This window comes from Amphiprion ocellaris, chromosome 17 (assembly GCF_022539595.1).
Source record: "Amphiprion ocellaris isolate individual 3 ecotype Okinawa chromosome 17, ASM2253959v1, whole genome shotgun sequence".
Taxonomy (NCBI): Eukaryota; Metazoa; Chordata; class Actinopteri; family Pomacentridae; genus Amphiprion; species Amphiprion ocellaris.
In genome coordinates, this window is record NC_072782.1 from 70,309 (window position 1) to 84,919 (window position 14,611).

At 39.0% G+C, this 14,611-nt stretch overlaps 1 protein-coding gene across 4 annotated transcripts in view; it reads right to left on the reverse strand.

Moving 5' to 3' along the window:
• Positions 1-7,761: 7,761 nt before the first annotated feature.
• phf24 (PHD finger protein 24) overlaps positions 7,762-14,611 on the reverse strand; it is a 51,335-nt gene continuing 44,485 nt past the window's right edge. For all 4 annotated transcript variants that reach the window (XM_023294441.3, XM_055019311.1, XM_055019310.1 and 1 more), the window contains one exon: positions 7,762-9,113. In XM_023294441.3, the coding sequence (XP_023150209.1) occupies positions 9,014-9,113 (100 nt within the window). In that variant the 3' untranslated portion in view covers positions 7,762-9,013. The remainder of the gene's footprint in view (positions 9,114-14,611) is intronic.

A 14,611-nucleotide genomic window follows, 5' to 3' on the forward strand; every position in this document is an offset into this window, starting at 1 on the left:
TTACATTTCACAAGAGCGTATTATCTTGAATGCCGCAGCAGACGCAGCCTCCAAATTATGGTCACACTTGATTGCAGAACACAGCTGTCGGTACACACCGGATGTTCAATTACAGAGAATTTTTCCCTTCACAGCTTTTAGGCCTTGTTATAACCAGCTTATACTGTTGGTTTCTTCATTCTTCTCCTATGATGTTATTTTTGAAAAACAATTAAACTACTGTTGCATGGATCAAAAATTCATATGTACATTTTTGTGCAGACAGTGTAGGACAGACATACCACACTATGACTGGAATACGCCAATATTTTATCAAATGAGCGTTAAAAAAAACCCAAAACAAAACAAAAAAAAAAAAAAAAAACAAGAGCAAAGCAGGTTAGATGACTGTCCTGGAACCAGACGGCTGTAATGGGCTCAAGTCAGCCACAGAGACTGAATGGGCTCCAAGAAAGAAGTTGGCCTCAATGGTGGAGGTGGGATGTGATTTTTTTTTCTTTTTTGGTGCAGGTGGATCTAAAAATGGATTTAGAGAGATAGAGTTGAATGGTATGACATGTTGTTAGTTTTGCTGTGTTGAAAAGCAGATGGCAATAGTAGAACAAGGAGTGAAATGAGGGTATGCAAATCCTGATGCTGGATTACATTATCACTTCCAAAGCTCTTCTTGTGTTTCATCTGGTGAGATTAGAGCTCCTAGTGTCAGTTTGTCTATATAGATCTCACTTCGTGTCAGACTTTGATGATTAAGTAAATCCAATCACTTTGACTTTACCCATCACTGGAACATTTTCATCCTTGCAAGCCATCTGAATGTGTGCTTTGATGACATTTCTCTCTGAGGCACAACAGACTCGAACTGAAAGACACTTCACAGCCTCATGCAAAATCCTGTATTACCTCGACAAACAGTTGAAGAACACCTTGAGGGTACGATGCACTGACATTTTACTGTGGCTCCATGCAGGCATTGCTCCCCCAGAAGCGTGACTGCAAAGTAGGGCTGCCACAAACGACGCGTCGACTAATCGCCTGAGCACGATACGTCATCAAAAGCGGAAGTGAGCGCGCAATGCAACAGAAATCACCGTCCGAGTGGAGCGCGGAACACGCATGGACATCCGCGCTGTAACGTGCATATATAGTATATGCATATATTATATATGCACAATACAGCGTGGACATCTGCGTTTACGATACAGCGCGGACATCCGCGCCGCATCGTGCATATACTATATATGCACGATACAGCGCGGATGTCCATGCGTGTTCCGCGCTCCACTCGGACGGTGATTTCTGTTGCATTGCGCGCTCACTTCCGCTTTTGATGACGTATTGTGCTCAGGCGATTCGTCGACGCGTCGTTTGTGGCAGCCCTACTGCAAAGCCACTCTTGTTTACCATTACTCATCCCTGCTGAGTGAAGCTGCCACAGCACCTCCACCAGCAGCTGGCCCTGATACACTCCCTGTAGAACACACCAGATAGCCTTGGCACTGAGCTTCTCTGGGTTGCTCATGGGGAGAGATGACTCAAAAACTAACACTTGTTTCCCTGGCACTCTCACAGGCTCACATCTGTGCATGCAACTCACTTGACACCTTTGTAATCCTTTGTGAAATAGAAAGTAAAACCTTGATTTGGTGTTACGTGGGGCAGTTGGAGAACCCAGATGCAGGCACAGAAGCAGACAAACACAGAAGCAGACAAACCGGTCTTGGCAGAAAAAAGGAACTTTAAAGAACAAAAACCTAGGGGGGATACAAACTAGGGAGGAACTAGGGCTAGGCAGGGATGAAGGGCTGAAAGCTGACAACAAAACCTAACTGGGAAAACAGGCAAGACTACCAAAATCAACGGAAACTCTAGAGTAACAACAGAGGAGAAATCTAAGTAAACCACACATGAATAAACTGGTCCACATGAATAAACTAATCCAACAAAACTGGGTACTTACAATGGGAAGGAACTAAACTGAAGGGGCTGGTGAGCAGACTCAGGGAATCTGGGAAATAGTGGAACACAAAACAGAGTTTCAGCAGGTTGGAGACAGAATAGGAACAGGTGGGAATCCAAACTGGGAAGGTAAGTCCAGGTGGGGAAATAAACAGGAACCGGAGGGAGTTCAGGGGCAGAGTTGTGACCATAAAGTGTGGTGGTTGGGAGATGATGAAGAATATGAGAGTCTCTAGTCCAGCAGGAAGTGAGGGACTGAGCTGGGTTTATATAGTGGAGGTGTAACTGAAGACAGGTGAGGTAAATGGGCTGATCGGAGCAGGTGATTCACATAGCTGTAATCAGGAGTGCAGGCAGGCGAGTGAGAGTGAGACAGGCAGAAAGACAGAAACCAACAGATGCAGACAGACAGAGGGAGCCAGAGAGACAAGACAAGGAGAGAGAGACAACATGGGACAAGTGAGGGAGAGATGGATGACACACAGGACAAAGGAGGGAGAAAGAAGGGAGAAGGACGGAGAAGAAGAATAGGGGCAGGAGCAGGGACCATGACATTTGGACTCTGAACCGGAGGAATTAGTCCTCCTCAGAATGAACAAATTTCTGTAGAGATGTTCCACCATTCTTCAAAAGCATTTTTTTCCCACTGCTTGTTGCTGATTGGGTGTGTCACCCTGCTTCACTCAATAGAAGGATGTTCAAATCAGGTACATACTTACTCAGGTCATAATTTTCACATTTTACTTCTTTAGAAACTCTTGTGTGATTTGGGCAGTGTGCTTTGGATCATTATCATGTTGGAATATTCCTCTTTTGCCAACTCTCTTGAGACAGTGAGTCATCTTGTCAGCCAGTATTTTCACAGATTTTCATCCCGCCATCTCTAAATCTCATCTCCCCACAACACCTTTTGCACTCATGCAGCAGCCCCAAATAATTACACGCCTACCTGCGTGTTTCACTGCTGGGTCTCTGCATTCACTGTGGCTGTCCTGGTCAAGTTCACACCAAAGATCCTGGGACCCATCTGAGCCAAACACATTCTCCTTCTTCAGTCTGACCAAAGACAGCGCTCCATTCATCAGGTTTCTTTTCTTGCTCTTCAGCAAAGCTTCGTTTTGCACTTTTGTTCCAAGCAACAAGCAAGCGTATTTTTCTTGGACTTTATCTACAGAGGTTGGTCTTATGCAGTGTCCTCCACACACTGCCTGGACTGTCACAGAAACTCTGATTTCCAGTGATTTCCTCTGTGCCAAGTCTGAATCACCTGCTTTTCTATTTTTTATAAGTAGATTGCGAAAGTAGCGCACAGTCTGTGGGGTCATTTTAGGAGGACGGCCACTGTGGCTCTGATTAGTGGGACTAAGGCTCAATCTGTACCTCCCTCCTGATTACTGCAGCAGCTGTGTTTCACTGATTTTTAGTTTGTCATCCTGTTTCCTAGCCCTAACCCTGTGAAGTCTTACAAAGAGTTCAACTTTTTAAGTTGAGAAAGTTCTGGTGTTTGTTTCATGACATGCTCATGCTCAGGTGTCTTCAGTTTAGTTTCAGTGGTCTCAGATGTTCAGGCTTGTGTGTCATTGATCACAGGTGTGTTTACTTGTGTTGCATTGAGTTTTTGTTTTATTGTTTGTTGTTTTTTGCTTTGGGGCCTTTCTTTTCATTGTGGTTAAAGTATTTGCTTTTCATTGTTCATAGGAGTAAATACTCTTGTATTTTCTCGCTCAACGTTGCGTGTTTGTGGTGCATGTGAGTCCCTAACCCGCTGAGACTATTGGCTCTATCTGCATTTATGAACTAGTAATTTCCAAAATATCATTATATTTACGTTAATTACCTATTTGAGGTACACTCTGTTCATTTTTAGTTCAGTGCGAGAGTCTCTACTGCCGTGCAGCTGCTCACCTATGTTTCTCTTTGGCTCCCATCCAGTCCATTTCTATCAACTACTTGAAAACAACTCATCACAGCCATGCAATGCATTTTATATTACTAGCATGGGCTAATGGTTGTGGTTAAGTACACAACCTTTCTTGTTGTAAATGAAACGTGAAAGGAGAAGGAAGGTGTGGCCACCGCACCTTTTTGTTTTAGTCTGAGATGCTGTAACATCCAGTTGGTCTGAGTTTCGAATACAGCATCATTAACGCATTAGGATTTGAACTTCAAATCTTAGAATTGTCTGCCTGTCTATGCTTAACGAATGAGTTTGGTGTGTTTGTTTGTCTTCAGCAATATGATCCATGAAAAGCAAAAAAACAACAACTGAATCTCTCATTGCTCTCATTCCCCATCCTCCCTTTGTTTGCTGCTAAAGTGGTGACTGACTGCCGGCACTCACCACTTTGGGAATAGACGGCAGTGTCGTCCCCCGATGTTGTCTTTATGACACAGGACACAGAGGAACAAACTGTACCTAATCTGCTGTACTCTATATGTACTTCTTACGAGATTATGTCATCGGTGGCTTTCATCTTTTGAAACTATAGCAAAAATACAGACTATTCCCATCCTTATAACATCTATAAACATACTGTAGAAATGTGTGTTTTATAAATTCCAAGGCATGTCAGTCTATTTTGTCTGCAGCTGATTGGTCAATTGGCCGGACATATTGTCACTGTTTGTTTATGGTCTACAAGAACTTTAAGTCCCCTGGTCCAACTATGAGCCAATGATTTGTGGTCCCTCAACAGACTGGCAGTCAGTCACAAGAGTGACCACTACAATATGCATTCTAATTTATTTATACTTGTTCTGCTATTACAGAAGTTGACATTGAAAAAAGAAGAAACAGAGCTATTTTTATGCCTTTTACTGCTGCTTCATGTGATGCTGTTTTTGTACCGAAAAGAAAGAGATGTGGCCTCTAATCAAAATGACAGCTTCGCTTTGCTTTCAACCTATTTGTTTCAACTTTGTGAGGTTGGGTTAGACAGACAACTCAATCACAAGCTGACTATCCCAAATGACTCAAAGGGCACATTGTAGGCCTTCAAACAGTCTTGCTCATTAGTGCAGTAATTTGGGAGGCTATTTGGGTGGGGTAACCTTGAACTAAATCAGAGCTCAAGTTTCACATTCGACTCAGCCTTTAATGTAGCAATTAGCCTGGTCAAGAACATCATCACTGAATCTGTTATGAAACAATTACATAAAATCCTTTTCTAAGTGATTTGTCTCCCCCGCACTGGGTTTTGCTTTCTCTCCCGTTTTCTACTGCATTTTGTCTTTTTCTGCTAGTCTAACAATTTGACCTTCAGTTTAGCATTTGGTCAGAAGCAACTGCTGGACTCTGTTCTTTCTTTTAGCAGCAGATAAATAGACTCAACACCTCAGGCTGCAGTGTTTGACTGCTACAAACATATTTTCCTTGTCCTCTTTTCTCCAGTTTTGCTTTTTAAAGCTTTGAGAAAATGCACTTTCTGTTCAATCTTCTATAACTCTTCTTAACAAGAAAGTAACCCTGTTGGTGTTATGTAAGTGTAATCCTTTTCATTTTAATTATAAGCAGGTGAAAGGTCCAGTGGCCATGATGCACTGAGAGCCCACTCTCAGCTCCCATCTGCATCATGATTGCTACTTCTGATTGCTCCCTGTGCCGTGACCTTCTTGACACCCAAATTGTATGTTTGAGATTTTATGTGTGAGATCTTCAGGGGAAGCTCTTTGCTGTCTAATCTGCCCCTCAGTCTCATTTGTTGTTGCAACAGTTCTGTCACGCCATGTATTCTGCTCCAGTCACTCAGAATGGTTGGACAAGGCAATCCAATTAGCTGATGAGTGAATTCTAAACAAGAGTAAGTTCAGTGCTACTCGTTTGCTATTGTAAATTGGCTGTTACGCCTGTCAACTCTCCATTCTCACATGGAACAACAACAACTCATGAATTTCACACAGAGGCAAAACAAAAGCAGTCTCATTCCTCAACAACAGTAGTGGCTGCTTTATTTAAATACCTGACAGAGTTGGCTGAAGTGCTGTCTCTGCTGACTCTTAGGTGTTTTCAGCTGATTATTTTTAAAGCAAGAACCCAGTAAAGGAGTTGTGAACATGCACGTGATGGCATTATATGATTTTTTTTTTTTTTTTTTGGCATTATATGATGGTAGAAGGCTAAATCTGCACATTATGGGCAAAAAGTCAGCATCTTTATCATCTGTTAATCCACATTGTTCATGTATTGCAGGGAAGATTTAGTTAGTGCTAGTTTCATAGTCTGAAAATGGAATTAAATTTTTAAAAAAATAGGAAATAAAGCACTGAGCAAGATAAATAAAGCTGCAAAACTGATGACAAATGACAGAAATCAGGAGCTCTGGCAGTGGCAGGATTCCCGTCATGTGACTTGAGCCATGACTGCTTCATGCAAAACTTGTCGTCTACACCCTGATGAAGAGTTTCTGAGTCTGAATGCATTGCTTTATCCAAGTATTTATGAAGGATTTTTGTATTTTAAATCAGAGCGCTTGGGATGGTGCTTGGACTGCCCACTAATAATTAGGTATTCCTTAAATATGAAGTGAGACAGTCGCCATGTCTTCATATGTGCTGTAATTACATCCTGTTTGTTCAGTGGTTTGGATGCTCACAAGCAACACATTCTTTTCAAACAGTGTACCTCCATTTTAATAGCAAAGGAACAAATAATGAGTTTGGCTAATGAAGCCATAGAAGTTTGTCTGGAGTGTAAATGTCTTCAAACAGAATATGGATCAGAACTTAGTGAGTGTTAATCTAAACTGTGGTGAAAAGTCTCCTTTCATTACCACCATTGTTGTGTTTTTCTCTCATGAAGTTTAGGCTTTTGCAAACTTTTTTTTTAAAGACCACTCACTTCACATTGCCTCAAATATTACTGTCTCTTTAAATATGTTTTTACCTGTTTGGTTATATTGTCTCGCTGTCTCTAACTTTTTCACTGCTTTTTCTAAACGAAGGTCTAAATATACGTCACATTCTTCAGTATCTTAGAAATGCATACACAAATAAACATCATAAGTAGGAAAATACTGTGTTTCTGGTAACCAAGTTAAAGTTTGTGATGCTATGAAAGGTACACAGAATGCACTTCAAATCCGATTGTTCATGTTATTTTATAAAGTTATATTGCCAAATGGAAAATTTCCATTCATATTGTAATTGCATTGAACAATAGTGTGATTATTTCAGATTTTATATACTGTGTACTGTGTATACTGGGTGTAGTGTTTTATTGAAGCCATGTGCCCCATCCCCATAGTAAATATTTCTATATCAGATTTTTTTGAGTGATAGTTTTGTGTTGTTCAAACGCTAACCGTAATAGATGATTCTTCTGACCGCTGTCTTCCCCTTCCACCTGAATAAAAAAGAAAAATAAATTCTGTGTACATGTACATCGACTAACAAACATGTCAGGTCAGTTTACACCAACAATTCATCAACTACTAGAAAACAAAATTCTGCAACTTCTTTGTTTCTGTAGACTTTAAATTGTGGATACCATGGACCAAATGTTGTGTTCAGCAGATGCAGTGGCTTTAGTGTGCTTGTGAAGTGGTGTAGCAATTCCAGATTAAGATGCCATAAATTTAGCATTTGGTTAGCATAGCATTGTAGTATCTATCAGTGAAGACCAAACTTAAGAAAACTAGTATTTTACATGTCAAACAAATGCACAAGAAGAAATTCAAGAGTTGTTGTTTTAGAAATGTTTGAAAAAATCTCAGCTTGAGTTACTTAACATGTATGAGAGGCCCAAAATATCTGTATTATTCTAGATAAGGCCCTAGAAATGTACACACACCCAAGATTCCAAAGGAGTCTGAATGCCATGCATTTATTTCAGCATTGTGACACAAGTTTCATGTCATTACCATACTTTATTCACTAGGACGACCTGGCATAGAACCTTCGTTACATGGCATAAACACTACATGAAGTCCTACAGTTATGTTTCCAGTGATTCTAGGGGTAGTTTCATGTGCAATTAATTTATAACCTGTAACATCAGAGAATTTCCAACATGTTTTCCATAGCAATTCCTTTAAACAGTGCTTCTGCATATTAACAAAGGACGAATATTTGCTCCAGACCTCACATTGTCTTTCAGTATTTCAGTACAGTGGTTATTCACACAACAGTCCAACTAGATACAACTCATTCCTGCAGTGCAAGTAATGACATCAGGACAGGAGGAGCGGATGTTTCCACCTCGTCAAAGTGCAAGAACAAGAACAGGAACAGGAACAAATATATGGCAGAATATACATGTCACTTACAGGGTTAGCTTTCATTAACATCCTTTTTCACAGTTAGTATGTCAGAAGAACACGGAAAATGGGGGAAACAGAGGATATATCATAGGATACAGGAATAAATACAGCCTTTTAATGCATAATAATAATAATAATTAATACTGGCATGTATAGCAGTCCTCTTATAATGTATGCAGGTAGCTTTCATTCTTGTTTGCTATATGTTCTGATAATGTACCTGTAGGGGTTCATCTCCTCCCTGAAATCAATAAGGAATTTGCATGTGCCTCTGTGCAGCAGGATTAACAATTTTAATGGTGAATAACACAATCCCATTGGAGTATCATGGAGATATTATTAGGACACAATGAGGCCTGAAAGGATTGAATACTTGAAAGAGTAACAGCCTGTCACACTAATGGACCCACTGGGAAAGGTGTGTCACGAAGCTGGAGGTCCAGTCTGGAGCCTGTCTGACTGATATTCAAAGTTTTCATAAACATCCCAGACCGACTAGTTGCGAGTGGGTGGTTGTTCTTCCTCGTTCTGTTCTCTCAAATTTGTAGGTAGCTGTCGGGTTTTTTGGAGTTTGGGACCCAGCAGCTGTCGTCGGCTTGTCAGTCGTCAGTGTTGTGGTGTCGAGGTGAGGCAGAGGGGGAGAGATGCTGTCGATGGCTTGATCTTCCTCTCGGTGCTTCATCCGGTCTGCCATCCTTGTGTCGTGGTGTCAGCATGTCGGTCTTTTCCCTCGCTCATCTGTAGACTATAGGGTGCTCCCTCGATCTCTCCCTTTCTCTGCTGAGTGCAGAGATCCTGGACTATAGAGGCAGCTGGATGTGCATGGCAGAACTATTGGGCCGTGCAGCCAGAATAAAGATGGCACTCTCCCTTAGAAAGTCTGCCCAGGTCACTACTGGCCTGTTGGGAACGGGAATGTTATTAGTCAAAAATATATCAGTTAAATTGGGTCTACTAGAGTCAAATTTCTTGTACATAATTTGGTCAATGAAGCTAATTCAGATTCTAAAACTAAATTTGCCAGATTTTACATAAAAGTTAAAGTAGTTACTGGACAAGTCATTGTGTACTTGTGTTCTATTTTTTGTCTGACAATGGGCTTTCACAATAAGAGAAGGTTTAATAGAATGTCAATTCCATTACAAGAGAGACAGGAGGAGCGGATATATTTTTTCTGTAATTAGGCAGAAAAAATATATTTGTATACATCTGTATCTGCAATTGGCCAAAATGAGTTGGGAGATATCGGCATATTGGACACCGCCAAACATCCAGTGTTGTGCATTCTCACCAAAAACAGAACTGTTAGAACAATGAGAGAACCAACACAGTAAAGTTGGCTGTGATGAAGAAACGAACAGCCAGCTGGATCCACCGACCAGTATGGCTTCTGTATTCGACCTAAAATAGCACATTTCTGTTAACGCAGAGCTTTGTTGTCCTTTGAAGACAATAAGCCACTCTGTTGCAGTGGGAACTCATTCTGTCATTGTGATAAACATGGGCACCACCACAGTTTGAGTCAACCCTATTAAATCATCCTGTACAGTAAACCAAATGCGTGTGAATCCATGCCTGAAAATCGCTCCCAAGAAATACATTTTTTACTCTGAACTGAGCAGCATTTGCTAAAAACTGCAGTTGTTGAATATAAAATAAAATATATGTAACTCTGTGCAACTCCTCTTGGATCCTGCTGACGTTACGGTGAGCGTATTGCGTCACTTCCTGTTGTAGCGCGGTGTTGTGTTCTGTGACTGTTGTAGCTTATCCACTCCATCTAATTTGATATTCATTAAATCTGTGTGTAGCGGTAATATTTGAATCGTAACATACACTCGTTTTCTTCAAGCACCTTCTCAGTACTTAATTCTAAGTTAATCTGTTATCTCTGTCCGCTAGCCTAGCACTTAGCAGTTAGCATGGCTTCTCCCTCTTCCTCTCCTTCTCTTTCCTGCTCAGTGTTTCACATGTTTAGTTACTCCTCTGCCTCCTTTAGTGATAACGATACCTGTAATAAATGCAGTCTCTTTGTAGCTTTGGAGGCGAGGCTCTCTGAATTGAAAGCGCGGCTCCGCACCATGGAAAACACCCCGCTAGCTGTTAGCCAGGCCCCCTTAGCCGGTGCGGAATAGCATAGCTGCTAGTGTAGCTTCTGCTAGCCTTTTTTTTTTTTTTTTTTTTTTTTTTATTAGTTGAAGTATGTACAGTTCAAGACAGTTCACAGAATTGTAACATACATCTTGAGAGAACAAGTGGAGAACAGTTTTTTTTCGTTCTTTTTTTTTAAAGTTAGGCACACTAAGGCAAGGTATTACACTTATTTAGTTAAAAAAGCAAGGATCTTTTGATACTATTATATAATACTGAGGATTTCTTGTTTATATCACAGGCAAATTTTAAAGACTTGAAGTACTCTGAGAAATAGTTTAGAAATACAGCAAAAATAGGAGTGGAGCTTCTCCATTTACAGGTATGAATAAAAAATTTACCCATTATAATAACAAAATTAACAGTGTCTGAAATTGTCGATTCCAGATTGTCCATATAATAGATGACATCATTCAAAATAAAAGGGGGTACATTAGGAATTTGTAATGATATCCAACCATGTATAGCAGTCCAGAAGTCCATAGCATGTTGACAGTTGAAAAATAGATGTTCAATTGTCTCTTTTTCAGCTGAGCAAAAAGTACAGAGTTCTTCCAGTTCAAAATGGAAACGCTTATGTAGAAAATCAGAAACAGGATATATACCAGAAATAATTTTAAAATGTGTCTCTTTCATTTTAGGCGTGACAGGATATGACAGATAGAAAGTAAAAGGTTTTTTTTTTAAAGAACTTTTTAAATCTTGTCGAGTATTACAATTGAAGTTGCAAAAGTTTAATTGGTTGAATGTCCGACTAACCCATTTATTATTACATTTCTTATCCAACAGATTGATGTGGTCAATGGCTAGTGATGTCAAGCATGTTTTGATTGATGAATAAAGTAATATATTTTGAATCATTCTAAGTAACGGTGTAGGTATAGCCTTGCATACTTTGTCAAACCCTTTACAAGTGACTTTAATTCTAAATCTACTGACAAAGTTTTCATAGGATAACAGATGACCATCCGATTGCATCAAGTCAAGTAAGAAACATACACCATTTTCATACCAGTCTGATTTGAATAAAGATTTCTTGTTGATAGTGATTACTCTATTATTCCACAACACTGTGTTGTGAGGAGTGAAGTTATGGGTAAAAAGCAATTTCCCAAATTGAAGCGCTTGCCTATGAAAAGGGGATATCTTTAAAGGTAGTTTGGAGAGGTCGAAATCACACCTAAGAAGAAAATCTAAACCTCCAACCTTCTTAAATAGCTTATTTGGAATGTGGTACCATAAAGAGTCAGATAAGGACAAACATTCTTTCAGCCATTTAACTCTGAACGCAGCAATAATGGATTCAAAGTTTAATGCTTTTAAACCTCCATATTCATAATCTTTTACCAGTTGACTTTTTCGAATATAATGAGTTTTATTCCTCCAAATGAAATTAAAAATGATGGAGTTGGATGTCTGTATTGTTTTATTAGAAGTAAAGATTGAGTGGCAGGGGTAAGTGAGTCTCGAGAGACCTTCTGCTTTAGATAGCAATATACGCCCCAAAATTGACAGATCTCTACTCAGCCAATGATTAAAAACTTTTTTAACATCATTCAATCTAGGTAAAATGTTTGCATTTTCCCTTTCAGCACCGTTTTTTGTGATTATCAATCCAAGGTATTTAACTTCATTTTTAACTGGAATGCTTTCAATATTTTTTAGATTACAATGATGTACAGGCAAAATCTCACATTTACGTAAATTTAAAGTTAGTCCGGATGCTTTTGAAAACACATTTATTTTGTTAACAGCTAAAGGAATCATATGTTCATTCTTAAGAAATAAGGCTGTATCATCAGCAAATTGACTAATGATAATTTTTTTATCAAAAATATTTATACCCTCAATATCCATTGAATTTTTGAGAAGGATAGCCAAAAGCTCCGCTGCCATAATGAATAATATAGGACTAATTGGGCAGCCCTGGCGTATGCCTCTATTTACTGAAAAGCTATCAGAAAGACCTTGACTGAGGGCAACACTACTCTTTATGTCTTTATACAACATCTGAACAACACTACAAAATTTAGGTCCAAAGCCAAAGGTTTTAAGTGTCCTGAGAAGAAAAGGATGCTCTAAGGAGTCGAAAGCCTTGAAAAAATCAAGAAACAGAATAAGACTGTCCTGAGGGACGGCATAGTTATAATCTAGAATATCTAAAACTAAGCGTGTATGATGATGGATATGCCGACCCTTTATGAAAGCTGATTGAGTTTCATCTATTATTTGAGTTATACCCGTTTTTAAACGATTTGCATACACATGTGCTAGTAGTTTGTAATCACAACAAAGAAGTGTAATTGGCCTCCAATTATCTAATAATAAAGTGTCCTTATTCGGTTTAGGTAATAGGGAAATTATACCTCTTTTCATTGTTGGGGATAGCATTTGTTTGTTAATGCATTCTTTAAGGGTTTCTAAAAGCAGTTCATTTATCTCATTCCAGAAAAATTTGTAAAACTCTACTGTAATCCCGTCAGGGCCAGGCGATTTACCGTCAGCCATCTGTTTAATTGCAGCATTTAGTTCATTAAGAGAAATATCAGATTCAGTTAAGTTTTTAAATTGTTTGTCTATCAGAGGGATTTTATCTTTAACACAATCAAAGAAGGTTGTAATATTCTGACTCGAGAAGTTTGTTTTGTATAAGGTTTTGTAAAACTTTGTAATGTGACTATTAATATCATCTTGTTTGTCAATTAAAACACCATTGATATGTAGTTTATGTATGTTTTTCTTACTCTGTCTATTCTTTTCCAAGTTAAAGAAGTAGTTAGTATTCTTCTCTCCATCTTCAATCCATTTTGCTCTGGAGCGAACAAAAGCACCTTTGGCTTTTTCTGTGTAAAAATTATCCAATTTGGTTTGCAAATCATTTAATTCAAGATGGTTTTCTTCACTTGATTGCTGCAAACTATTTAGTGAGTTAATTTTGGAAATAATCTGAGCCTGAATTTGTTTCCTCATCCTCGCTATTGCTTTACCTTCTTCAATACTAATTTTCTTGACATTAAATTTCAGCCATTCCCACTTTCCACTAGGAGTGAGTTCAGTCATTTCTTTAATTTCAGCAATCAGAGCCTTAATTCTGTCACAGAAGTGAGAATTTTTTAATAGGCTACTATTAAATTTCCAGTGAGAGGTTCTCGAATTTTGGGTTTCATTACTAGTTAAAATTAATAGCGTAGTGGCACAATGGTCAGTAAGGGGAGAAGGAAGAATGTTACAACTTGAGGTCACTGGTTCAAGGCTATTAGATACCAGCCAATAATCAATTCTGGAGCATTGGTAGCGTTCTGCGTTGTTACTCCATGTATATTGAATCTTGTCCGGGTTTTTTATGCGCCAGATATCAACAAGGTTCAGGGGATTAGCAAAGTCTGTTATCACATAATTGAAGTACTTTTGATTGGGCAATGAAGGATATCTGTCCTCAGACTCAGTAGGAACCACATTAAAATCTCCTCCTACAATGACTTTTTCTGTTGAAAACATTTGTATCCAATCTTCAATCATATCTTTCAAATGTGCAAATAACATTTTATTTTTAGTCCTGTTATTAAATCCATATACATTGACCAAAATATATCTTATGTCATTAACTTCAACATTGAGCATTAACCAATGACCTTCACTGTCACATCTTTGATCTAAGACTTTACCCTCAAATCTGTTAAGAAAGATAGCAACACCTGCTGAATGAGATGTACCATGTGAAAAGAAAATATCACCACTGCCCCATTGTTGTTTCCAAAAACTTAAATCATCTTTCACAGAGTGTGTCTCTTGGAAGAAAAAACAATTAACTTTAGGTTGTTCCTTGCAAAATAGAAAAATTGCCTTGCGCTTAGTGCCATTTCTTAAACCTCGAACATTTAAAGATAAAACGGATAATACCATAAACGTAGCCAAATGCGTTCAGAAACAAATGGTGGGCTCATAAAAGTACATACCTTTTTGAAAATAGTGCAAAAAATCTTGGCTTTATCTTCAACACATTAGAACAGTCCTAGCTTATCATTGTCCTTTAAGTGTGAACAGGCTCACTCTATGAAGACTTCATCTTAGTCCTTCACAATACAGCCATCAATGACAGCGTATCCATCCTTCAGATAAGCTTTGATTCCCCTCTTCTTTGCTTCTGCCACTCGAGGGTAGAGACGGAGGCGGGACTCGCGATCTTCTTTGCAAAAATCCTGCTTGAATTGGATATTCCTCTCTTTGCAGATTCTTGCATCTTTTGA